Source organism: Bombina bombina, chromosome 6 (assembly GCF_027579735.1).
Source record: "Bombina bombina isolate aBomBom1 chromosome 6, aBomBom1.pri, whole genome shotgun sequence".
NCBI classification, from domain to species: domain Eukaryota; kingdom Metazoa; phylum Chordata; class Amphibia; order Anura; family Bombinatoridae; genus Bombina; species Bombina bombina.
This window is the reverse complement of record NC_069504.1, coordinates 103,739,412-103,766,558: the sequence shown is the minus strand read 5'-3', so window position 1 is coordinate 103,766,558 and position 27,147 is coordinate 103,739,412. Positions and strand designations below refer to the sequence as shown.

The 27,147-nt window shown below is 38.9% G+C and overlaps 1 protein-coding gene across 1 annotated transcript in view; it reads left to right on the top strand.

Annotated features, from left to right (window-relative positions):
• Positions 1-27,147, top strand: part of CCDC146 (coiled-coil domain containing 146) — a 430,933-nt gene that overhangs the window by 285,781 nt on the left and 118,005 nt on the right. Inside the window, exons 7-9 of the mRNA XM_053716534.1 lie at positions 724-797; positions 5,877-6,104; positions 26,803-26,989. Of these exons, the coding sequence (XP_053572509.1) occupies positions 724-797; positions 5,877-6,104; positions 26,803-26,989 (489 nt within the window). The remainder of the gene's footprint in view (positions 1-723; positions 798-5,876; positions 6,105-26,802; positions 26,990-27,147) is intronic.

The following is a 27,147-nucleotide window of genomic DNA, read 5'->3' as shown; positions in this document are numbered from 1 at the left end:
GTATGACATTGTTAAAAACATTGGGGATTGATCACTATTCTTTAGAAAAGGTTTTCAAATGATTTATCTACAAAAATGCCTACAATGAATAGTGAATTCACTATAAAGGGACTTGAAACCCCAAAATGGTCTTTCCTGATTCAGATAGAACATGTAATTTTAACCAACTTTCCAATTTACTTACATTTTAAATTTTGCTTCATTCTCTTGGTTTCCTTTATTGAAGGACAACAATGCACCACTAGGAACTTGCTGAACACATCAGTAAGCAAATGACATGAGGCATGTGTGTACCCCCAATCAGCAGCTAGCTCCTAGCTCCTGAGCCTACCTAGGCATCATTTTCAACAAAGAATACCAAGAAAACAAAGCAAATTATATAATAGAAATAAATTGGAAAGAGAATATTTTGGGGTTTTATGTCCCTTTTATGGTGAATTTTGTAGAAAAAAATCATTAGATTAGATTCTGATCGACACCATTGTAGCAAACACTGTTGCCAAATAGTGCAGACGATAACATCTTCTTTAGCCATTATGCATTTAAAAAAGTAGAAAATAGTATTTGCAGCTCTGCGTATAATGAGCGATTAACAAATCACTATAATTACAAGTAATCTAGAAAAAGCACAAGATTAAGATAACTCACCGATATGTAAATAATGTATTTAATAGCTTCTAGCAGACAAACACAACCCCTTGACCTGATTTGTTTTATTTCCAGGATGAACTTGTCCAGCTGCAGAACGTTCCTGTACAACTTGGCAAAGAGATGGAGAAGATACATCGTAAAATAACGTATGCTTGCGTGCATCGTATCGTAACGGAATGTGTTTATTATTGTACTATATATTTGTCTCACAAATAATTCACCACTATTAGATGCAAGGTAATCACAGAGGTAAAATGTAGCTTAATATAACCGTGTTGGTTATGCAAAACTGAGGAATGGGTAATGATTCTCTATCTTTTTAAATAATAAATAAATTCTGGTGTAGACTGTCCCTTTAATGATGAACAATAAAGTTGATACAAAACATACAGATTAGGGAACATTTGAGTGCTTATAATGGTATGTCTTGCTTCAGTTTATTTTGCTGAATGAATAAGTAACTTGAAAATCTTGATACACAGCACCTACAACCACAATAGAATGAAAATACAGGCCCCAAAATATTAAAGCGTCAGTTACCCTTTTTTGACTGTAAGTAGTGCCATTGGAATCCAAATTTCACTACTATCTTTAACCCCTTAATGACCAGCGACATACCCTGTACGTCGCTAGTCTTTCTATTGGGGTGACCGCGCTATTTTAGCAAGACTTCAGGAGGGAGGGAGGGTCTAATAACGTGGTCTTGCCACTTGCGGCAACACCCGTGCTATTACATCCAGACAATCCCTTAACAACCATTGACATAAGGGTACGTTGCAGTCGTTAAGGGGTTAAAGGGACAGTCTACTCCAGAATTTTTATTGTTTAAAAAAATAGATAATCCCTTTATTACTCATTCCCCAGTTTTTTAACGAACACGGTTATATTAATACACTTTTTTTTAATACTCTGTGTTTACCCTGTTTCTAAGCCTCTGCAGACTGCCCCCTTATTTAAGTTCTTTTAACAGACTTGCATTTTAGCCAATTAGTGCCGAAATTAACTCCACGGGAGTGAGCACAATGTTATCTATATGCCACACTTGAACTAGCGCTGTCTAGCTGTGAAAAACTCAAAATGCACTGAGATAAGAAGTGGTCTTCAAGGGCTTAGAAATTAGCATATGAGACTCCCTAGGTTTAGCTTTCAACAAACAATAGCAAGTGAATTAAAGTTAAAGGTACATGAAATATAGATAAAGGGGAATCAGTTGATGTGATATACTTAGATTTTGCAAAGGCATTTGATACAGTGCCACATGAGAGATTAATGCACAAAATTAAGGGACTGGGAATAGCTGAAAATGTTAGCTCATGGATAAATAACTGGATAAAAGATAGGGAGCAACGAGTAGTAGTAAATGGGTTATACTCAGATTGGACAAAGGTAATCAGTGGCGTCCCCCAGGGATCAGTACTGGGCCCTGTTCTTTTTAATATTTTTATAAATGACTTGGAGCAAGGATTAAATAGCAACATCTCTATTTTTGCAGATGATACTAAGTTAAGTAAGGTCATTAGGTCAGAGCAGGACGAACTCTCTTTACAAAGGGATTTGCTAAAATTAGAACTATGGGCAAGTGAATGGAAAATGAGATTTAATACGGAAAAATGCAAGGTTCTACATTTTGGAAGTAAAAATAAGCAGGCTACGTATTTTTTAAATGGTACAAGACTTAGCCAAACACAGGAGGAAAGGGATTTGGGAGTAGTAATAGATAACAAGCTAAGATGAGTGCACAATGCAGGGCAGCTGCTTCAAAGGCTAATAAGATACTAGCATGTATTAAAAGAGGCATTGATTCAAGGGAGGAAAGCATAATTCTGTCATTATATAAAGCCCTGGTAAGACCTCACCTTGAGTTTGGAGTGCAGTTCTGGGGACCGATTGCTAAAAAAGATATTGCAGAACTAGAAAAAGTTCAGAGAAGGGCCACAAAGCTAATAAGGGGATTGGAGAAATTAACCTATGAGGAGAGGCTAGCCAAACTGGGTCTGTTCTCTTTAGAAAAATGGCGCTTGAGAGGTGACATGATTACTTTATATAAATAAATTCAAGGCCCATATACAGAGATGACAGAAGCTCTGTTTATTCCAAGAAAATTGTTTCTGACAAGAGGTCATAATTTAAGGTTGGAGGAAAGGAGATTTAATCTCCTGCAACGGAAACGTTTTTTCACTGTAAGAGCAATAAAATTGTGGAACTCATTACCAACGGAGGTAGTGAATGCCAATACCATTGATACATTTAAAAATAGTCTGGATAAATTTCTGTATATAAACAAAATTCATGGATATGATTGCTAGTATTAAATGGGTCACATTTTAATGGGGTTATTTAAGCTTAACTGGAGCTTTTTGTAAGTATTTTAGATTTGTATAGGTTGAACTCGATGGACTTCAGTCTTTTTTCAACCTTATCTACTATGTTACTATGTTATGTAAACGCAAATTTTTTTTTCATGATTCATATAGAGAATACAATTTTAAACAACTTTCCAGATTACTTTGATTATTTAATTTGCTTCCTTCTCTTGTTATCCTTTGCTGAAAGGCTTATCTAGGCAAGCTCAGGAGCAGCAGTAACCTAGGTTCTAGCTGTTGATTGGTGGCTGCATATATATATCGATTGTGATTGATTCACCCATGTGTTCAGTTACAAACCATTAGTTCGATGCTGCTCCTTCAACAAATGATACTAAGAGAATGAAACAGATTAGATAATAGAAGTAAATTAGAAAGTTGTTTAAATTTGTACTCTTTATCTGAATCATGAACGAAAAATTTAGCCTTTCATGTCCCTTTAACTTTATTTTGAAGATGCTGCAGTTTTTGCTCATCATCTACACCCTATTGGGATTGTTCTAATAAACCCCACAATAACACATATCTGTGTGCTTACCTAATAAATATTGATTGCTCTGATATATCTTATTGATGGAGACTTATAATTTTATTCTGCACTTCTTAAAACATTTTTTGAATGGCTTAGAAAATTAAGACAATATCAAATGCTTTTCTAAAGTATTGGACTAAAGGGTACGTTTCAGAAAGTATGTTTTTATTAGTTGACTGCAGCAGCGCAAGATTTATTTAATAAGCAAGCATATTCCCCTTATTTTTTTATTTTTTTATTTATTATTATTGTTAATATTATTAATAAAAATTAAAAATAACACATAAATAAAAAAACAAATCAAATATAACAGATGATCCATCAAATATATATATATATATATATATATATACACCATAAAATGCAAAGTGATTTCGTAATATGTACAAAGTCATATGTTTATCAGACACTAAAGAGATGTGTTTACACGACAGGTCTAATAAGTGCTTTGACACTTCCACTGTGAACATATACCGGATCTCTTTAGTGTTTGATAAACATATGACTTTGTACATATTACGAAATCACTTTGCATTTTATTGTGTATATATATATATATATATATATATATATATATATATATATATATAAAGCAAAGTCCTGTGTAGGAATGCACACCGTATATTTAGTAGCAACTGCCAGGGTTGCAGAAGGGCACTCTCAGGATTTTTAGAAAGACTTTCTAAAAATCCTGAGAGTGCCCTTCTTCACATACACGTATGCAAGTCTTCTTGAGGATTGCACCCAGGTTGATAATACACCGTCAAGGTTGGAGTGCTGGGCCACTGGCTAATTGATTTTATATATATATATATATATTTGATGGATCATCTGTTATATTTTATTTGTTTTTGATTTATGTGTTGTTTTTAAATGTAAGATACAGATTGTTTATGTTGGTTGCTATGACACACATAATTGACAAACACACCTCCTTCCACGTGCTTCTACTTGTATTTGATTAGTTGTTTGGTATATAAGTCAAGATTTTTTTAACTTTTTGTATTAAGCTGGATGAAACCGTCACCGGTTGACTGAGAAACGCGTTGCTTGTTTTTATCTGTTTTAATAAAGTAAGTTGTTACACTTACATCTTGCCTATATACCATTTTATTTATCTGCTGCACACCTGAAACTTGTTATCTTGCTGGGATATTGTACCTTGCACTGCTGGAGTTTGAGCCACATCGGAGGTCAGTCTGCTGGGTGACTGTTAGATTCCAGCCTGCTATTTTTGCACCACAAGGGGTGCTTCACCAAATTTGAGTGTAATTTTCTCATTTACCATCTTATAAGAGTACATACAGTGCTAGGCCATGTGGCAATTCTGTTCATTTATATCCTCTATAGTACACTACTAATACGTTAGTTTTTGCACTTTATCTGCTTTTAGTAACATATGTCACAATTTAAGGTTGGACGAAAGGAGATGTAATCTGCTGCAACGGAACATTTTTTCACTATAAGAGCAATAAAATGTTGGAAGTCATTACCAAAGAAGGTAGTGAATGCCAATACCTTAGATACATTTAAAAATTGCTTGGATACATTTCTGGCTAGAAACAGAATTCATGGATATGATTGCTTGTATTAAATTGGTCACTTTTTAGAGGGATTAATTTAAGATCAACTGGAGCTTATTTGTAAGTATATTAGACTTGTATAGGTTGAACTCGATGGACTTCTGTCTTTTTTTAACCTCAACTACTATATGTGTGGAGATTTGAATGCTACAAGAGATCTGAATGCTGCTATGTGAAAGTCAATATATGTTTGAACTTTGCGCACAGGGTAATTAATAAGACCCTGGATAAACAATTTGTATGTCTACATCTTAACCTTTAAGCTGACCCATTTAGGCTGCTATATTTTTAGCAAATGTATTTATTTCTTTTTTAAGGTCACTGTTTTTAAGATCTGTATTTATAGAGCTGCAGTGAAGAATTTAGCATTTTGTTTATATTGGAACGTCACATGCTTATTGAAGTTTCTCCTTTTGAATACATGCTGAGTGGATTTGATGGAAAATTTGTTAATATTTTAGTGCTGGCTAAAGTCTACTTTTTAAAATATTTTGTATATCCATCAACGCACTACAGCAATTGAGAAACTGTAATTTCTGTTTTATTTCAATTTAATTCCATTTTATTATAGAACACAATACTTGAGTCATATGGTAATGGATGTTTAACTGAGGAAGTAAGGAAATATTCCCTTAAGTTTAGGTTGCTATGTATAATCCACAGCTTTGTATTCATAACTGTGACTAGAACTCATTGCTGGCCACATCGCTAAACATTTCACTCATTGTGGATCTTCTCTCGTTCCAGGGAATCTGAGAAGAAAAAAACAAAATTGGAAGAAGAATGCCAGGAGTTAAATCTTGCCCTTAAACAAATTGAGCTCAAAACCAAAGAGATACTGGAAGAGAAACAGGTGGTTACAAAGGATTTAGAGGGAAAGAAGACTTTTCTGGAAAATAAAGAGAAAGGATTAAATCATCTGACAAAGATACTGGAGATGGCTAAGGAAAATGAAGCGTCTGCTTTAGAAGAAAGGTTAGGATTTTGTACAGTTCACACTTACATATACAGATATGTATTTATACAGCTGCAGGTTTACTTTTTATAAGATTAAAACAATGCACCACCTCATAAAATAAAGGGTCTCTGGGGTCGTGTTAATAGTGAAATAATCATACAAACATAGCAATAACATGCCATATTTAAGAACCTCGTTTGTTAGAGCATGTCATTTCTTTCATAAGGCACTACATAAGCCATTATGTCTGGGATTTAACTTCTGGCAACTAGGGGGAGTCAAAGATAACATAACATTTTACAAGCTTTTAATCCATCTCACCTCTCTGGTATTCCAGTCTTAATCTTTGCCTCACAGGAGGAAGGGGAATAATAGAGGTGCTCCAGATTCTTCATTGAAAGGGGTTCTCAGACCTTTGTGAGACCCTCTCAGAGCCTGGAACAGAAGAAATGTCTGCCTGCTCTGAGGCCGCAATCATCAATCTGCCCTATCCTATACGATCAGGCTGATTGAAACCCCCTGCTAGCAGGGGGCGGCATTACAGAATCAGTTCACAAGAACTGCTTGTGTAATGATAAATACCGTCAGCGTATGCTGTCGGAATTTATTGATGTGCGGCGGACATGATACGCTACATCGTATCATGTCCGCTCGCACTTTGATAAATTTACCCTTTAGTCTCTTCTTGTTGGGTCAGCTTACCACAGGTTTTGCGGGTACTTGTCCCTTAGCCTCCTCCTGTTGGGTCAGCTTACCACAGTTTTTGCGGGTACTTGTCCCATAGCCTCCTCCTGTTGGCTGGTCGTTGTACCCCTGTCAGAAATCCTCTGCTGTTGCCTGCACAGCATTGGATGGGCTCCCTGCAAACAGTTTTTTCCTGCAGCTACATATCTAAGCAGAGTGGGTGCTTCTCAGGTAAGTGCTATGTCTACTCACGTAGCCCACAGTCTATTAATAGGTACACCTCCATGTACATCATAGCCAAGGGACATATATGTATACAATACACACAGACTATTATTACTGTCAATGCCTTTACTGTCAATGCAATTACATACAGTATATTGTGGGGCATATAGTATTTGACCAATTGTATGTTTTTTTTTTTTTTTAAATTAAGTTAAGGAGACGTATTGCTCTGTTTCTAGACTCTGCACAGCGCTAGCATTATTACTTTTATTCAGCTCTATATAGCACGCTTCCATACTCCTGTTTCTCGTTATCCTCTGTTCCCGCTCAGAGCTGCTAGTTTTCTTAGGTTAAACATGGGGAAATAGCGCAGTGTTGCAGAACTTTAATAGTTAATTTTTTCCTGTTGCACTAATTCCGTCTCTCCCTACTTCTTCTCCTCATAGCAGGGACCATCATTATATGTTTAGCTGAACTATTATTAAAATTCTGAGGGGTAAGTTTTCTCCTTACTTATTGAAGTTGGCAAATTTATAAGGTTGCCCTTTGGCTTTTGCTGAACATTTGTTCTTACACAGTAAAGTTTGAAATTGTCAGTATCTATTTTACTATGTTAATAATTATCGGCTAGATTACGGGTTGTGCGTTAGGGTAAAAAAGCAGCGTTAAGAGGTCCGAACGCTGCTTTCTCTTGTAAAGGTGTATCCAGTCCACGGGTTCATCCATTACTTGTGGGATATTCTCCTTCCCAACAGGAAGCTGCAAGAGGACACCCACAGCAGAGCTGTCTATATAGCTCCTCCCCTAACTGCCATTCCCAGTCATTATCTTGCAGCTCTCGACAAGAAAGGAAGTATCAAGAGAGATGTGGTGACAGTGTAGTTTTTAACTTCAATCAAAAGTTTGTTATTTTTAAACGGTACCGGCGTTGTACTGTTTTACTCTCAGGCAGAAATTAAAAGAAGAATTCTGCCTGGAGGTTTGATGATCTTAGCGGTTTGTAACTAAGGTCCATTGCTGTTCTCACACATAACTGAAGAGTATGGAAAGAAAACTTCAGTTGGGGGGACAGTCTGCAGATTGCCTGCTTTGAGGTATGTTCAGTATATTTTTTTCTAGAGAGGTGATAAGGTCTAGAAAATGCTGACAGTGCCTGGTATATTTAAGGTAAGCCTGATACAGTGATTTAACAACAACTGCGATCATGCTTGCAAAAAGGGATAATATTCATGTTAATACCTATATTACTTAGTGTAAAAACGTTTGCATGATTTATAAATAAAAACGTTTTTTCTCTGAGGGTGATAAATCTTTATTTGGGGCCTAGTTTCCACATGGCTTGTTAGATTACTCCTAGGAGTACTTTTTTAAGGCCTTAAGTGCGTGGTGGGAGGGGCCTATTTTCGTTTTCAGTCTGAGACATCCAGCTTCCCTGAAGGAGTCCTCTGGCTTATAGGACCTCTATAGAGAGTTTTGTTCCTGCAAAAATCGTTTTTAAGGGCAGGTAGGAGCCACAGCACAGCTGTGGCAGTGTGTTTGACTGTTTGTTAACAGGTTTAATGTTTTTCTAATTCGTTTTTGAGCCTGAGGGGTTAATCATCCATTTCCAAGTGGGTGCAATGCTGCTTTAGTCCCTTATACACACTGTAAAAATTTGGTAGAGTTTACTACTTTTTTTCACTGTTTTGCAGTTTATGTGGTAGTTTTTTTCTCTTAAAGGCACAGTACCGTTTTTTATTATTGCTTTTTTCACATTTATTAAAGTGTTTTCCAAGCTTGCTGGTCTCATTACTAGTCTGTTAAACATGTCTGACATAGAGGAAACTCCTTGTTCATTATATTTAGAATCCATTGTGGAACCCCCTCTTAGAATGTGTACCAAATGCACTGACCTTTCTATAAGTTATAAAGATCATATTATGGCTTTTAAAGATTTATCACCTGAGGTTTCTGAGACTGACAAAAGGGAGGTTATGCCATCTAGCTCTCCCCACCTGTCAGAACCTATAACTCCCGCTCAAGGGATGCCAAGTACACCTAGCGCGTCCAATGCGTTTACTTTACAAGATATGGCGGCAGTTATGAATCATACCCTCACAGAGGTATTGTCCAAACTGCCAGGGTTACAAGGAAAGCGAGACAGCTCTGGGGCTAGAACAAATACAGAGCTCTCTGACCCTTTAGTAGCTATGTCTGATATACCCTCACAATGTGCAGAAGTTGAAGCAGGAGAGCTTCTATCTGTGGGTGACTTCTCTGATTCAGAGAAGGCGTTACTTCAGTCTGACTCTGAAATTACAGCATTTAAATTTAAGCTTGAACACCTCCGCGTGTTGCTCAGGGAGGTTTTAGCGACTCTGGATGACTGTGACACCATTGTAGTCCCAGAGAAATTGTGTAAAATGGACAAATATTTTGCAGTGCCTGTTTACACTGATGTTTTTCCAATCCCTAAGAGGTTTTCAGAAATTATTACTAAGGAATGGGATAGACCAGGGGTGCCGTTCTCTCCCCCTCCTGCTTTTAAGAAAATGTTTCTTATAGATGCCGCTACACGGGACTTGTGGCAGACGGCCCCTAAGGTGGAGGGAGCAGTCTCTACCCTAGCTAAGCGTACAACTATTCCTGTCGAGGACAGTTGTGCTTTCCTAGATCCTATGGATAAGAAATTAGAGGGTTTCCTTAAGAAAATCTTTATACAACAAGGTTTTATTCTCCAGCCTCTTGCATGCATTTCCCCAGTCACTGCTGCAGCGGCTTTCTGGTTCGAGTCTCTGGAGGAGGCTTTACAGGTAGAGACCCCGTTGGATGATATCCTTGACAGGCTTAAAGCTCTTAAGTTAGCCAATTCATTTATTTCTGACGCCGTTTTTCATTTAACCAAGCTAACGGCTAAAAATTCAGGTTTTGCCATTCAGGCACGTAGGGCGTTATGGCTTAAATCCTGGTCAGCTGATGTCACTTCAAAGTCTCAACTTCTCAATATCCCCTTCAAAGGGCAGACCCTATTTGGGCCTGGACTGAAGGAGATCATTTCTGATATTACTGGAGGAAAAGGCCACGCCCTTCCCCAGGATAGGTCCAACAAGTTAAGGACCAAACAGACTAATTTTTGTTCCTTTCGAAACTTCAAGAGTGGCGCAGCTTCATCTTCCTCTTCTACAAAACAAGAGGGAAATTTTGCCCAGTCCAAGCCAGTCTGGAGACCTAACCAGGCTTGGAACAAGGGGAAACAGCCCAAAAAGCCTGCTGCTGCCTCTAAGACAGCATGAAGGAGTAGCCCCCGATCCGGGATTGGATCTAGTGGGGGGCAGACTTTCTCTCTTCGCCCAGGCTTGGGCAAGAGACGTCCAGGATCCCTGGGCTCTAGAGATTGTTTCCCAGGGATATCTTCTGGATTTCAAAGCTTCATCTCCAAAGGGGAGATTTCATCTCTCACAATTATCTGCAAACCAGATAAAGAGAGAGGCATTCTTACATTGCGTTCAAGACCTACTAGTTATGGGAGTAATCCACCCAGTTCCAAAGGAGGAACAGGGGCAGGGCTTCTATTCAAATCTTTTTATAGTTCCCAAGAAAGAGGGAACTTTCAGACCAATCTTGGATCTCAAGATCCTAAACAAATTTCTCAGGGTCCCATCCTTCAAGATGGAGACTATTAGAACCATCCTACCTATGATCCAGGAGGGTCAATATATGACTACCGTGGATTTAAAGGATGCTTATCTACATTTTCTGATACACAGGGATCATCATCAGTTTCTCAGGTTCGCCTTCCTAGACAGGCATTACCAGTTTGTGGCTCTTCCCTTTCGGTTAGCCACGGCACCAAGAATCTTTACGAAGGTTCTAGGGTCCCTTCTGGCGGTTCTAAGACAGCGGGGTATAGCAGTAGCCCCTTACCTAGACGACATCCTGATACAGGCGTCAACTTTTCAAATCGCCAGGTCCAATACGTACATTGTTCTGGCATTCCTAAGGTCTCACGGGTGGAAAGTGAACGAAGGAAAGAGTTCTCTCTCACCTCTCACAAGAGTTTCCTTCCTAGGAACTCTGATAGATTCAGTAGAAATGAAGATTTATCTGACAGAGGTCAGGTTATCAAAACTTCTAACTTCCTGCCGTTATTCCATTTCTCGTCCGTCAGTGGCTCAGTGTATGGAGGTAATCGGATTAATGGTAGCGGCAATGGACATAGTTCCGTTTGCCCGCCTATATCTCAGACCACTGCAACTTTGCATGCTCAATCAGTGGAATGGGGATTACACAGATTTGTCCCCTCTACTAAATCTGGATCAAGAGACCAGGGATTCTCTTCTCTGGTGGCTATCTCGGGTCCATCTGTCCAAGGGAATGAGTTTCCGCAGGCCAGAATGCACTATAGTAACGACAGATGCCAGCCTTCTGGGCTCAGGGTTCGTGGACTCAGGAGGAGGCCCTCCTTCCGATAAACATTCTGGAACTAAGAGCGATATTCAATGCTCTTCAGGCTTGGCCTCAGCTAGCTGCGGTCAGGTTCATCAGATTTCAGTCGGACAACATCACGACTGTAGCCTATATCAACCATCAGGGGGGAACAAGGAGCCCCCTGGCAATGTTGGAGGTTTCAAAGATAATTCTATGGGCAGAGGTTCACCCTTGCCATCTCTCAGCTATCCATATCCCAGGAGTAGAGAACTGGGAGGCGGATTTTCTAAGTTGGCAGACTTTTCATCCGGGGGAGTGGGAGCTCCATCCGGAGTTATTTGCCCAGTTGATCCAACTTTGGGACAAACCAGAACTGGATCTCATGGCGTCTCGTCAGAACGCCAAGCTTCCTTGTTACGGGTCCAGGTCCAGGGATCCCAAGGCAGCGCTGATAGCTGCTCTAGCAGCGCCCTGGTTCTTCAGCCTGGCTTATGTGTTTCCACCGTTTCCTCTGCTCCCTTGTCTGATTGCCAAGATCAAGCAGGAGAGAGCTTCAGTGACCTTGATAGCCACTGCGTGGCCACGCAGGACTTGGTATGCAGATCTGGTGGACATGTCATCCTTTCCACCATGGACTCTGCCGCTAAGGCAGGACCTTCTACTTCAAGGTCCCTTCAAACATCCAAATCTAATTTCTCTACGTCTGACTGCTTGGAGATTGAACGCTTGATTCTATCAAAGCGTGTTTTTTCTGAATCAATCATTGATACCTTAATTCAGGCTCGAAAGCCTGTCACCAGGAAAACCTATCATAAGATATGGTGTAAATATCTTCATTGGTGTGAATCCAAGGGTTACTCATGGAGTAATGTCAGGATTCCTAGGATATTATCTTTTCTCCAAGAAGGATTGGAGAAGGGTTTGTCAGCTAGTTCCTTAAAGGGACAGATTTCTGCTCTGTCTATTAGTTTGCACAAATGTCTGGCTGAGGTTCCAGACGTTCAGGCATTTTGTCAGGCTTTAGTTAGGATCAAGCCTGTGTTTAAACCTGTTGCTCCGTCATGGAGTTTAAATTTAGTTCTTAAAGTTCTTCAAGGGGTTCCGTTTGAACCTTTGCATTCCATAGATATTAAGCTTTTATCTAGGAAAGTTCTGTTTTTAGTAGCTATCTCCTCGGCTCGAAGAGTTTCGGAGTTATCTGCTTTACAATGTGATTCCCCTTATCTGATTTCTATGCAGATAAGGTAGTGTTACGTACCAAACCTGGGTTTCTTCCTAAGGTGGTATCTAATAAGAATATCAATCAGGAGATTGTTGTTCCTTCACTATGTCCTAATCCTTCTTCAAAGAAGGAACGTTTATTACACAATCTTGATTTGGTTTGTGCTTTAAAGTTTTATTTACAAGCTACGAAGGATTTTCGTCAAACATCTGCTTTGTTTGTTGTCTACTCTGGACAGAGGAGAGGCCAAAAGGCTTCGGCAACTTCTCTTTCTTTTTGGCTAAGAAGTATAATACGCTTAGCTTATGAGACTGCTGGCCAGCAGCCTCCTGAAAAAATTACAGCTCATTCTACTAGAGCAGTAGCTTCCACATGGGCTTTTAAACATGAGGCCTCTGTTGAACAGATTTGTAAGGCGGCGACTTGGTCTTCGCTTCATACCTTTTCTAAATTCTATAAATTTGATACTTTTGCTTCTTCGGAGGCTATATTTGGGAGAAAGGTCTTACAGGCAGTGGTGCCTTCCGTTTAAGTTCCTGCCTTGTCCCTCCCTTCATCCGTGTCCTGAAGCTTTGGTATTGGTATCCCACAAGTAATGGATGAACCCGTGGACTGGATACACCTTTACAAGAGAAAACAAAATTTATGCTTACCTGATAAATTTATTTCTCTTGTGGTGTACCCAGTCCACGGCCCGCCCTGTCATTTTAAGGCAGGTGTTTTTTATTTTTAAACTACAGTCACCACTGCACCCTATAGTTTCTCCTTTTTTCTTGCTTGTCTTCGGTCGAATGACTGGGGGTGGCAGCTATATAGACAGCTCTGCTGTGGGTGTCCTCTTGCAGCTTCCTGTTGGGAAGGAGAATATCCCACAAGTAATGGATGAACCCGCGGACTGGATACACCACAAGAGAAATAAATTTATCAGGTAAGCATAAATTTTGTTTTTTTACGCCCACTGGTATTATGAGTCTTGAAGGTTTAGGGTCACCGCACACTTCTTTGGCCTTACCGCAAAACGACTTACGTAAACTTCCTAAAGTCTTTTTTCTATGGGACTTCCATAGCGCCGGTATTACGAGTCTGTCCTGGGAGGCCAAAAAGTGAGCGGTACACCCTACCCTGTCAAGAGTCCTAACGCATTTTAAAGTCTGTAGTTAAGAGTTTTATAGTACAACGCCGTAACATAAAACGCATAACTAAAGTGCTAAAAAGTACACTAACACCCATAAACTACCTATTAACCCCTAAACCGAGGCCCTCCCGCATCGCAAACAGTAAAATAAAATGTTTTAACCCCTAATCTGCCGCTCCGGACACCGCCGCCACCTACATTATATTTATGAACCCCTAATTTACTGCCCCCAACATCGCCGACACCTACATTATATTTATTAACCCCTAATCTGCCGCCCCCAACGTCGCCGCCACTATAATAAACATATTAACCCCTAAACCACTGCATTACTTAAATATTATTAACCCCTAATCTGCCGTCCCTAACATCGCCGCCACCTACCTACATTTATTAACCCCTAATCTGCCTCCCCAACGTCGCCGCCACTATACTAAATGTATTAACCCCTAAACCTAAGTCTAACCCTAACCCTAACACCCCCTAACTTAAATATAATTACAATAACTCTAACTAAAAATTCCTATCATTAACTAAATAATTTCTATTTAAAAATAAATACTTACCTATAAAATAAACCCTAAGCTAGCTACAATATAACTAATAGTTACATTGTAGCTAGCTTAGGGTTTATTTTTATTTTACAGGCAAGTTTGTATTTATTTTAACTAGGTAGAATAGTTACTAAATAGTTATTAACTATTTAATAACTACCTAGTTAAAATAAATACAAAAGTACCTGTAAAATAAAACCTAACCTAAGTTACAATAACACCTAACACTACACTATAATTAAATAAATTAACTAAATTAACAACAATTAAATAAATTTAATTAAATTAGCTAAAGTACAAAAAAAAAACACACTAAATTACAGAAAATAATGAGCAAATTACAAGATTCAGCTAATCGGAATTAAGGTAGAAAAATCCTATTGGCTGATGCAATCAGCCAATAGGATTGAGCTCGCATTCTATTGGCTGTTCCAATCAGCCAATAGAATGCAAGCTCAATCCTATTGGCAGATTGGATCAGCCAATAGGATTGAATTTCAATCCTATTGGCTGATTGCATCAGCCAATAGGATTTTTTCTACCTTAATTCCGATTGGCTGATAAAATTCTATCAGCCAATCGGAATCTAAGGGACGCCATCTTGGATGAAGTCACTTTAAGGTACCTTCATTCACCTTTAGTCGTCGGATGAAGAGGATGCTCCATGTCGGATGTCTTGAAGATGGAGCCGCTCCGCGTCGGATGGATGAAGATAGAAGATGCCGTCTGGATGAAGACTTCTGCCCATCTGGAGGACCACTTCACCCAGCTTGGCTGAAGACTTCTCCCGACTTCGTTGAGGACTTCGGCCCGGTTGGATGAAGACTTCTGCCGCTTCCTTGAGGATCGATGTCCGGTCTTCAGAACTGTAAGTCGATCTTCAGGGGATTAGCGTTAGTTTTTTTAAGGGTGTATTGCGTGGGTTTTATTTTTAGGCTAGGGAATTTGAGCCGCAAAAGAGCTAACTGCCCGTTTAAGAGAAAAGCCCATCCAAATGCCCCTTTCAGGGCAATGGGGAGCTTAGGTTTTTTTAGATAGTATTTTATTTGGGGGGTTGGTTGTGTGGGTGGTGGGTTTTACTGTTGGGGGTTTTTTTTGTATTTTTTTTACAGGTAAAAGAGCTGATTACTTTGGGGCAATGCCCTGCAAAAGGCCCTTTTAAGGGCTATTGATAGTTTACTTTAGGCTTTTTTGGCTTTTTTTAGGGTTTTTTTTTATTTTGGGGGGGTCTTTTTTTATTTTGATAGGGCTATTAGATTAGGTGTAATTAATTTTAAAATCTTGTAATTTGTTTATTATTTTCTGTAATTTAGTGTTTGTTTTTTGTTCTTTAGCTAATTTAATTTAATTTATTTAATTGTTGTTAATTTAGTTAATTTATTTAATTGTAGTGTAGTCTTAGGTGTTATTGTAACTTAGGTTAGGTTTTATTTTACAGGTACTTTTGTGTTTATTTTAACTAGGTAGTTATTAAATAGTTAATAACTATTTAATAACTATTCTACCTAGTTAAAATAAATACAAACTTGCCTGTAAAATAAAAATAAACCCTAAGCTAGCTACAATGTAACTAATATTTATATTGTAGCTAGCTTAGGGTTTATTTTATAGGTAAGTATTTATTTTTAAATAGGAATTATTTAGTTAATGATAGGAATTCTTAGTTAGATTTACTGTAATTATATTTAAGTTAGGGGGTGTTAGGGTTAGGGCTAGACTTAGGTTTAGGGGTTAATACATTTAGTATAGTGGCGGCGACATTGGGGGCGGCAGATTAGGGGTTAATAAATGTAGGTAGGTGGTGGCGATGTTAGGGACGGCAGATTAGGGGTTAATAATATTTAACTAATGTTTGCGAGGCGGGAGTGCGGCGGTTTAGGGGTTAATATGTTTATTATAGTGGCGGCGACGTTGGGGCGGCAGATTAGGGGTTAATAAGTGTAGGTAGGTTGCGGCGACATTGGGGGCGGCAGATTAGGGGTTAATTAATATAATGTAGGTGTCGGCGATGTTGGGGGCAGCAGATTAGGGGTTCATAAGTATAATGTAGGTGGCGGCAGTGTCCGGAGCGGCAAAATAGGGGTTAATAAATATAATGCAGGTGTCGGCGATGTCGGGGGCGGCAGATTAGGGGTTAATAAGTGTAAGATTAGGGGTGTTTAGACTCAGGGTTCGTGTTAGGTGTAAACATAAAATGTGTTTCCCCATAGGAATCAATGGGGCTGCGTTAGTGAGTTTTACGCTGCTTTTTGGCAGGTGTTAGATTTTTTCTCAGCCGGCTCTCCCCGTTGATTCCTATGGGGAAATCGTGCACGAACACGTACGACCAGCTTACCGCTGACTTAAGCAGCGCTGGTATTGGAGTACGATAAGGAGCAAAATTTTGCTCAACGCTCACTTCTTGCCTTTTAACGCCGGGTTTGTAAAAACCCGTAATACCAGCACTGCAGGTAAGTGAGTGGTGAGACAAAACTGCTTGTTAGCACCGCATAGCCTCTAACGCAAAACTCTTAATCTAGGTGTATGTGATTTCGCTCACTATTTTCCATTAGTCCTGGATTTATAATACTGTTTACATTAAGTTTTTAGTTTTTTATGTACATTCTATTTTCTACAGTAAGGGTTTGTTTTATGCACCTTGTCCCAGTTACATATTGCATATATATTTATTACTGTTGTGCATAGTTAATATTTAATTTTGCACATAAAGGTGGGCATGTATTTATTTGTCTGTGTTTGCGTTACATTTTGGAGCATATTTGATACTATCCCCAATATTATACACTTAGATCCTTTAGAAAGTAGATCCACTGATCACTTATGCATCTATGTATGCATTCTGACCAAACTAATGCTATTTTGTTTTCTTTTTCTAAATTATTTTGTACTCCCTTTGTTTTGTACTCCCTTTGTATTCCATTGTACAAGGGAGTTCAACAGATTTGGCTCCAGTATTCAAGAATTTTTGCGTTCTATAATTTCTGCAGTTAGGACGGCTAAGACTCCTCCAAGTCAGTTCATAGATTATGTCTGATAAACTTCATACAGGACAGTATACACCAAAACAAATATGAGCTATTTAAAGCTTTAGATAAAGTTTGTAATTTACATGCATTACCAATTTTGCTGCTAAAGCTGCCTCATGTTATTGGCTTACCTAGGTATCTTTTTTTTTAAACTAAGTATACCAAGAGAACACAACAAATTACATAATAGAAGTAAATTGGAAAGTTGTTTAAAATCACATGCTTTATCAGAATCATTCAATTAAAAATTTGTGTTTCACGTCCCTTTAACCCCTTAACGACCAGCGCCGTATCCTATTTGACGCTAGTTGTTATGCCCTTAAGTACGTCACTGCAGTCTTGGGCTTCTCTCTGCTGCGATTGCGCTATTTCTGAATGCGCCTCAAGTGGAGCGAGACGGCTGGGAGGCCCATTGCTGAAGGGAGCGGGAGGAGGTCGGGAGAGGGTGGGACCGCTACACCACACTACAGGCGATAAAATAAAAAAAAGAGCCGTCAGTGAGGGAGAATGAGGGAGGAGGGGCAATGAAGGGGATCCTATGGGATCTGGGAGGGGCGAGGGTGTTGAGGGGATGCAGCTACACTACAGAAAAAAATGGGTATTTATATTTATTTTATAGGTAGAGTGGGGAGGGTTATAGAGCTGTTTGGGGGGGGATCAGGGAGGTAAGGGGGATACTATCCTGCAGAAAATATGTATAAAAAAAACTAAAGAAAAAAAACTTTTATTTTTATAATGGCAGACTTTCTGCCAGTACTAAAGATGTAGGGTGACCTTTTGGGGGTGGCGGAGGGAAGAGAGCTGATTGAGAGGGGTCAGGGAGGGATCAAAGGGTGGGATGTGCCAGGTGGGAGGCTGATCTCTACACTAAAGCTAAAATTAACCCTACAAGCTACCTAATTAACCCCTTCGCTGCTGGGCATAATAAGTGTGGTGTGCAGCGGCATTTAGCAGCCTTCTGGTTACCAAAAAACAATGCCAAAGCCATATATGTCTGCTATTTCTGAACAAAGGGGATCCCAGAAAAGCATTTACAACCATTTTTGCCATGATTGCAAAAGCTGTTTGTAAATAATTTCAGTAAAAAAGCTAAAATTGTGAAAAAGTTAACAATTTTTTTTATTTGATCGCATTTTGCGGTGAAATTGTGGAATGAAATATACCAAAATGGGCCTAGAGCAATACTTTGGATTGTCTACTAACATTTTTTATATAGTTTTTAATAGGTAAATATGAAAAAAGAAGGCTCTATTTCTGTTTAAATGTAGTGATGGCAAAAATGCTCTGGTCTTTTGGGGAAGTTTTTGTCTGAAATACCTGGTCCTTAAGGGGTTAAGCTGCTTTGTGTGTATTTTTGCAAGGAACGTAGCCATTACATATCACATTACACAGCTCCAGCATGAAGGAGCCAGATATATCATCCAATCACTCCCTGGCTTAGTTAGGGAGTGAGGGAAAACCCCTAGCTCGCTAATTAGTGTGTATCACAAACATATGCAGTGAAATCACTGCAAGGTTTTTCCTAATTTTTAGCAGCTTTAGCAGCAAAATAGGCAATGCATGTAAATTATAATCTTTATATCTAAAGCCTTATTTAAATAGCCCATATATGTTTAAATTTACACTGTCCCTTTCAATAATTTGGTTACTGGTTTTGGAATAGATCAGTTCAGTTAAGGAAGTCTTTAACCTCTTAAGGACATATGACATGATTTTTCCGTCATAAAACAATTGAGCAAACTGAAAGCTGTGTCCTTAAAGGGTTAAAAATCAAACTCTGAATCCTCAGATTTGTCTTCTGTAGGTAAGATTTCTGATAATCAGAAATACTTTCATGATCAGGACATGTAAGAAGCTATTGCTCTACAATTCTGCAGTTGCAGGTCATTTTCCCATGCCAGCTTAGACATGTGACTGTTGATGCCTTTAACCCCTTAAGTGCTAACGACGGCTCTGAGCCATCGCAGAGTTTCCCACTCTGGTGCTAATGATGGCTCAGAGCCGTCACTAGCACTCTCCCATATTGATGGAGATCTGGGGGCTCCCACCCGCTCCTACCCCGGCGATCGGGCCTGCATAGTGACAGGCATCGCCGGGGCTTCACGTTATGCGCGGTGACGTCACATGCAATGACGTGATGACGTTACCGCGCAACTTTATTTATACTTAACAATGTTAAGTATAGGGGCAGGGGGTATGCTGCTTAGAAGCCTGTATCTCAGGCATCTAAGCAGCTACAGACCTCCAGGACCCATCGTTGGAAAGGTAATCGCCTAACCTTTCCAACAGTGTAAGTCTTGGGGATCTGGGGTTGGGGAAAAAAAAGTTAAAATATTTTTTTCAAAAAAAACCCAAAAAAAAAACTTATAAAAGCTTAGCACCTAGGCGGGAAAGTCCTTAGCAATCAAAGGGTTAAGAGGTGTTCTAACGGCCCCTAGAATTGACTGTGTGGGAAGACTGTCTTTATCTCCATCCTTGTTATTTACTAAAAGAGGTTTTTCGTATTTTAGATGTCCAAGACTCTAATCCAGCAGAACACTCTATCATACATATATATTAGATGTTTTTTTTCTACCATGCTAAATATCTAGTTGAATTTCCTTTTCCATGAGGCTATTTTGAGATTTATTTTCTAGAAATAGGTCTTGCCAGGACTTATTTTTGTTTTTATAGAGGTTCCCTTTATCAGCTTCTTTTGTAGAGCTTTGGGAAATTTTTTACATGGTGGACCTGTCAATGGCCACTTTAACCATATGATTTTCTATTCCTTTTGAGGATAGTTCTTTTTTAAGGGACCCTATGGAAAAGAAATGTGGATTATTTCTTTGGAAAGGCCTTTATTTTCTACAAGTTGGTCCCCTGTTTTTAACAGCTTTGACATCACTGGCGTAATTCCAGTCTCTTCACTTTCATGTGGAAATCTGTCTGATCTAGTTCCAGAATTTTCTGCTGTTGAAGATTTTCAAAGCTCAATGGGGTAGATTTACCTATGTTTGTCCATACACTGTCAGCATTTATAATTACAGAAGCAGTTCACCAGAACTGCTTGTGCAATGCCAGGTACTGCAGATTTGTGGCCAATCGGTCGATAGCAGTGGGTGTCAATCAGCCCGAACATATAGGATCAGAGGCAGTGGACAAGTTATGGAGCAGCAGTCTTTGGACCGCTGCTTCATAACTACTATTTCCGGCGAGCCTAAAGGCTCGTTTGGAAACAAAGGGAACAAGGGCCATTTGGCTCTTGTTAAATCTACCCCTTTGAATCTTCTAAATCCAGCAAATTCATTATTTGAAAATGGAATTTTAGTCATTGTGCATATTAATGCTATGATATGATTTTTGCAGTACACTCACTAGATCTCTATGGTTTATTTCTTGGTCAGCAGTAGGGATGGGCGAATGTGTTTATATTTGAATTCGAATGATAGAACAAATGTTATTGTAGAAATTCGATTTACATAATAGAATGTTGATAAGAACGAATATTCTTAAAAATTCGATTTTCAAATGTTATTTACAGTTTTCGAATGTCACATTCGAATTCGAATATTACATTTATGAAACATAATTGTAGACTAGAAACACTATTTCGAATTCGAATGTCACATTCGAATCGAATATCACATTCGAATTTGAATATTACATTTATAAAACACAGTATTAGACTAGAAATACTATTTTGAATTTGAATGTCACATTCGAATCGAATATACATTTATTAAACACAGTTGTAAACTAGAAATACTATTTCGAATTCGAATGTCACATTTGAATTTGAATTTCACATTCAAATTCGAATATTTCATTAAAAAAACACAGTATTAGACTAGAAATACTATTTCGAATTTGAATGTGACATTCGAATTCGAATATTACATTTAAAGCACAGTTGTAGACTAGAAATACTATTTCAAATTTGAATATCACATTCAAATTCAAATATTATATTTCGAAATTGAATGAATACATAGCTAAACAGTCTATTATTCGAACAAATATTTTCAAATTTTATTGAAAAATTCGAAAACAAAAATTCGAGAATAGAATGTTATATAAACATTCGAAATTCGATTTGAACGAATGAATGTATCAAAATTCGTTTTAAAATTCGAATTTTTAGAAACATTCGCCCATCCCTAGTCAGCAGCCATGGTCTTTATGATAGACTTTATCTCGGCTTTTTCTGTTTCAGGATTAATTTTCCCTGGTTACATACTAGACATGTGCAGCTCACAAATTTTCAATTTGGCCACATTTTTCATATTAAATATTCGGGGACATTTGTTCCCCCGAATATTTATTGGCTGCACTATTCAGTATTTGTTTAGTTTCAAACTAAACGAATGCTGAATATTCTTTAAACATTTACATTAGTTTTCGTTAAACAAATGTTTAAAAAGTACAGCTGAAAAAAATCACCTGTAATTAAAATACTTGCCTACACGCAGCGAAGGATTCACTAACCTGCTCGTCTTCATGCCAAAGCTTGGCCCACGCTAACTGGAGGCTTCAGGTGCTCGGCTCCCGGAGCCTGCACTAAAGTTAGTGGAAACAAAATGAAACGCAGGTGGAAAAAAAAAAACTTATATCCCTTTTTCCAAACGAAAATGTTTTTGTTGCCAAAGAAATACTTTATATAGGGGTACCACTTCATTCCTATTGACTGATTTTTAATCAGCCAATAGCAAGAATTTTAATTTAATATCTAATAATCCAGTAGAAAATAATTTCATTACTCTATTGGATAAGAATAATTTAAATTAAATAACTTTAAAAATAATATCTTGCTATTGGCTGATTAAAAATCAGCCAATAGGAATGAAGCGGTACCCCTATATAAAGGGGTTCCGCTTTAACAATATATTTATATTTAAAATAATAAACACAAGCAAGAATATCTACATTTTAATTTATATCCAAAACTTGAAATTACAGTACCTCACAAAGGTGAGTACACCCCTTACATTTTTGTAAATATTTTTTAATATCTTTTCATGTGACAACACTGAAGAAATGACATTTTGCTACAATGTAAAGTAGTGAGTGTACAGCTTGTATCAAAAAAGGAATTTTACAGCCTCCAGTAAAATTTAAAAGACCTTTATTGTTTCCTTGCAGGGTCCATCATACAAACAACGTTTCAAACCATAACTTGGTTCTTAATCATGATTAAGACATGATTAAGAACCAAGTTATGGTTTGAAATGTTGTTTGTATGATGGACCCTGCAAGGAAACAATAAAGGTCTTTTAGATTTTACTGGAGGCTGGAAAATTACTTTTTTGGATTTGATATTGGGGTTTGGCTAACCCTTTCCTGTGCCCCAGACAGAAAAAAGGTGCTGTCTTTCACTACTACATTAAATACTATGCACAGCTTGTATAACAGTGTAAATTTGCTGTCCCCTCAAAATAACTCACCACACAGCGATTAATGTCTAAACCGTTGGCAACAAAAGTGAGTACACCCCTAAGTGAAACAAAATTGGGCCCAAAGTGTCAATATTTTGTGTGGCCATCATTCTTTTCCAGCACTGCCTTAACCTTCTTGGGCATGGAGATCACCAGAGCTTCACAGGTTGCCACTGGAGTCCTCTTACACTCCTCCATGACAACATCACGTAGCTGGTGGATGTTAGAGACCTTGGTCTCCCCCACTTTCAATTTGAGGATGCCCCACAGATGCTCAATAGGGTTTAGGTCTGGAGACATGCTTGGCCAGTCCATCACCTTTACCCTCAGCTTCTTTAGCAAGCCAGTGGTCGTTTTGGAGGTGTGTTTGGGGTCGTTATCATGTTGAAATACTGCTCTGTGGCCCAGTCTCTGAAGGGAGGGGATCATGCTCTGCTTCAGTATGTCACAGTACACATTGGCTTCCTTCAATGAACTGTATCTCCCCAGTCCCGGCAGCTCTCATGCAGGCCCAGACCATGACACTCCCACCACCATGCATGACTGTAGGCAAGACACACTTATCTTTGTACTCCTCTCCTGGTTGCCTTAACACACGCTTGACACCATCTGAACCAAATAAGTTTATCTTGGTCTCATCGGACCACATAACATGGTTCCAGTAATCCATATCCTTAGTCTGCTTGTCTTCAACAAACAACTGAAGAGGCTTCCTTCTGGGACAACAGCCTTGCAGACCAATTTGATGCAGTGTGCGGCGTATGGTCTGAGCACTGACAGGCTGCCCCCCCCCTTTAACCTCTGCAGCAATGCTGGCAGCACTCATACATCTATTTCCCAAAGACAACCTCTGGATATGACGCTGAGCACATGCACTCAACTTATTTGGTCGACCATGGCCTGTTCTGAGTGGACAGAGAATTCCAAAGCTACATCCGGGCTACACAGGGCAGGAGGTCAATCAAAAGGCATACACCGTAGCGAGTAGATAGCAATTCAAAGAAAAAACTCCCTTTATGCCATCCAGAAGTATAGGCCCCTTTAAATAGAGGCCAGATACACAGCTCACATACAGCAGTGATCTAGCGTGTCAATACACGGGAAACATGTCTGCAGTTTGTTCAGCTGTGACCCTGACCTCTTGCTAAATGGAGCATTGGCTCTGACTTTGTTTTTATCTGTATCCCAATAAAGACTTATTTTTCTTATACTTCTGGATGGCATAAAGGGAGTTTTTTCTTTGAATTCCTATCTACTCGCTACGGTGTATGCCTTTTGATTAACCTCCTGCCCTGTGTAGCCCGGATGTACCTTTGGAATTCTCTGTCTGCTTAGTGCGCCGGAAACAGAGGCGCGTCTATCTGGGCTCCAGGAACACCGGTCGTTTGGAAGTGACTCGAGACTTGTGCCTACACCGAAGATGACGCTACCTGAACAGCACTGACCCCAGCAGTTGGTAAGCGCCACTTTTGTTGTTTCTCAGCTGTTCTGAGTGGAACCTGTCCTGTGAAATCGCTGTATGGTCTTGCCCACTGTGCTGCAGCTTAGTTTCAGGGTCTTGGCAATCTTCTTATAGCATAGGCCATCTTTATGTAGAGTAACAATTATTTTTTTCAGATCCTCTGAGAGTTCTTTGCCATGAGGTGCCATGTTGAACTTCCAGTGACCAGTATGAGAGAGTGTGAGAGCGATAACACCAAATTTAACACACCTGCTCCCCATTCACACCTGAGACCTTGTAACACTAACAAGTCACATAACATCGGGAAGGGAAAATGGCTAATTGGGCCCTATTTGGACATTTCCACTTAAGGGTGTACTAACTTTTGTTGCCAACAGTTTAGACATTAATAGCTGTGTGTTGATTTATTTTGACAGTGAACTCATTGTCATATTCAAGCAACCAATTTGAGATGATTTGAACTTTGTAACTTGGTGCATTATCCTGCTGGAAGTAGCCATCAGAAGATGGGTACACTGTAGCCTTTAAAATGGTATGCATTGTCATGTACTGTATATTGCATATTATTTTAAGTATTGCATATAAATCAAAATGTATTTATGGTAGCTTATTGTGTTTATTATTGATACTATATATATATATATATATATACTCACTGGCCACTTTATTAGGTACACCTTGCTAGTACCGGGTTGGACCCCCTTTTGCCTTCAGAATTGCCTTAGTTCTTTGTAGCATAGATTCAGCAAGGTATTGGAAACATTACTCAGACATTTTGGTCCAAATTGACATGATAGCATTACGCAGTTGCTGCAGATTTGTTGGCTGCATATCCATGACACAAAGCTCCCATTCCACCACATCCCAAAGATCTGGAGACTGTGGAGGCCATTGGAGTACAGTGAACTCATTGTCATATTCAAGCAACTAATTTGAGATGATTTGAACTTTGTAACTTGGTGCATTATCCTGCTGGAAGTAGCCATCAGAAGATGGGTACACTGTAGTCATAAAGGGATGGACATGGTCAGCAATAATACTCAGGTAGGCCTTGGAGTTTAAACTATGCTCAATTGGTACTAAGGGGCCCAAAGTGTGCCAAGAAAATATCCCCCACACGATTACACTACCACTACCAGCCTGAACCGTTGATACCAGGCAGGATGGATCCATGCTTTCATGTTGTTTACGCCAAATTCTTACCCTACCATCTGAATGTCGCAGCTGAAATCGAGACTCATCAGAGCAGGCAACCATTTTCCAATCTTCTATTGTCCAATTTTGGTGAGCCTGTGCAAATGGTAGCCTCATTTTCCTGTTCTTAGCTGACAGGAGTGGCATTCAGTGTGGTCTGCTGTAGCCCATCTGCTTCAAGGTTCGATGTGTTGTGCATTCAGAGATGGTATTCTGCATACCTTGGTTGTAACGAGTGGTTATTTGAGTTACCTTGCTTTGCTATCATCTCCAACCAGTCTACCCATTCTCCTCTGACCTCTGACATCAACAAGGCATTTTCGTCCACACAACTGCCGCTCGGTGGATATTTTCACTTTTTCGGACCATTCTCTGTAAACCCTAGAGATGGTTGTGCTAGAACAACAGTTGTTTAAATACTCAGACCAGCCGTCTGGCACCAACAACCATGCCACGTTCAAAGTCACTTAAATCCCCTTTCTTCACCATTCTGATGCTCGGTTTGAACTTCAGCAAGTCGTCTTCACCACATTTAGATGTCTAAATGCATTGAGTTGCTGCCATGTGATTGGCTGATTAGCAATTTGTGTTACCAAGCAATTGAACAGGTGAACCTGATAAAGTGGCTGTGGAATGTATATGTTAATCTATATTTATGTTATAGTAGTCAGTATCATTTTAATAACAAATATTAAACACAACAGGCAACATTAACTACATTTTAATTTATATGCAAAGATTAAATAATATGCATTCTACATAACAATGCATCATTTTAAATATTGAATATATATGTGTAGGGCCTTAGCTTCTACAGTTAATATTAGGTTATGGCAGTTTAGGGGTCAATATTTAAATGATATACATAGTTATGTACAATGCATATTTGTTTAAAGTATTGTATTGTTAGCCTTTTCTATGGCGATTTACCACCTCTTTTAGCCCAGTAATGCTTTTCACAAAGAAGAACTTTCCTGTAGTATATCAGTCTGATCCCGCCTATTACGGTCAGTCCAGTGCCGAAATACCAGGCAATTCCTCTCTGAACAAGGAACACAGCAACCCCAGATGATCATTTCAGCCTTCATTGGGCCTCGTCAGTGAGGTGTAGCCATATTCCTCTAAGCACACTGAGCAAGGAGTCCACGTCTGGTTTCCCCTTTTTCCCATAGGGAGACTAACTACACAGAGTGAGAAGCACAAGTATTGTATATATAGATTTCTTATAAAAAAAAATGCCCATTGATTAAAAAATGTAAGTTGGTGAACTGCCTCTTTCTATCCCAATTTTTTTTCCAATGTTTAAGAGTATCACTTACATATGTAACTTTTATTCAGTGATATTGAATAGACTGGAACTTTATAAAAGTAATTATAATTTATTTTATTTTCTAGAGCAGCCCTAGATCTCAATCTGCGTCACGTTATGATAGAGAAGCAGACGCAGCATGATGCGCTGACACGTAGACAAAAAGAAAAAGAAAGGGATTTGAGAAACATCAAGAAAATGGAATTACAGTTAAAGTCTGCAAATGATTCGTTGGCACATACTCAGTCTTTATATGATAAAATCAAAGCAGAGGTAAGTAATAACCTTCTTAAACATAAAGTATGTACTAGGTTTGGTAGCTCCTAACATTGACAAATAATATATTGCTTCTTAGATTTGCAAGTTTACAGGATGGTGTATTCTTGGTTCCAATCACTGGGTCTAATGTATTTGTTATATCTTCAATTCTT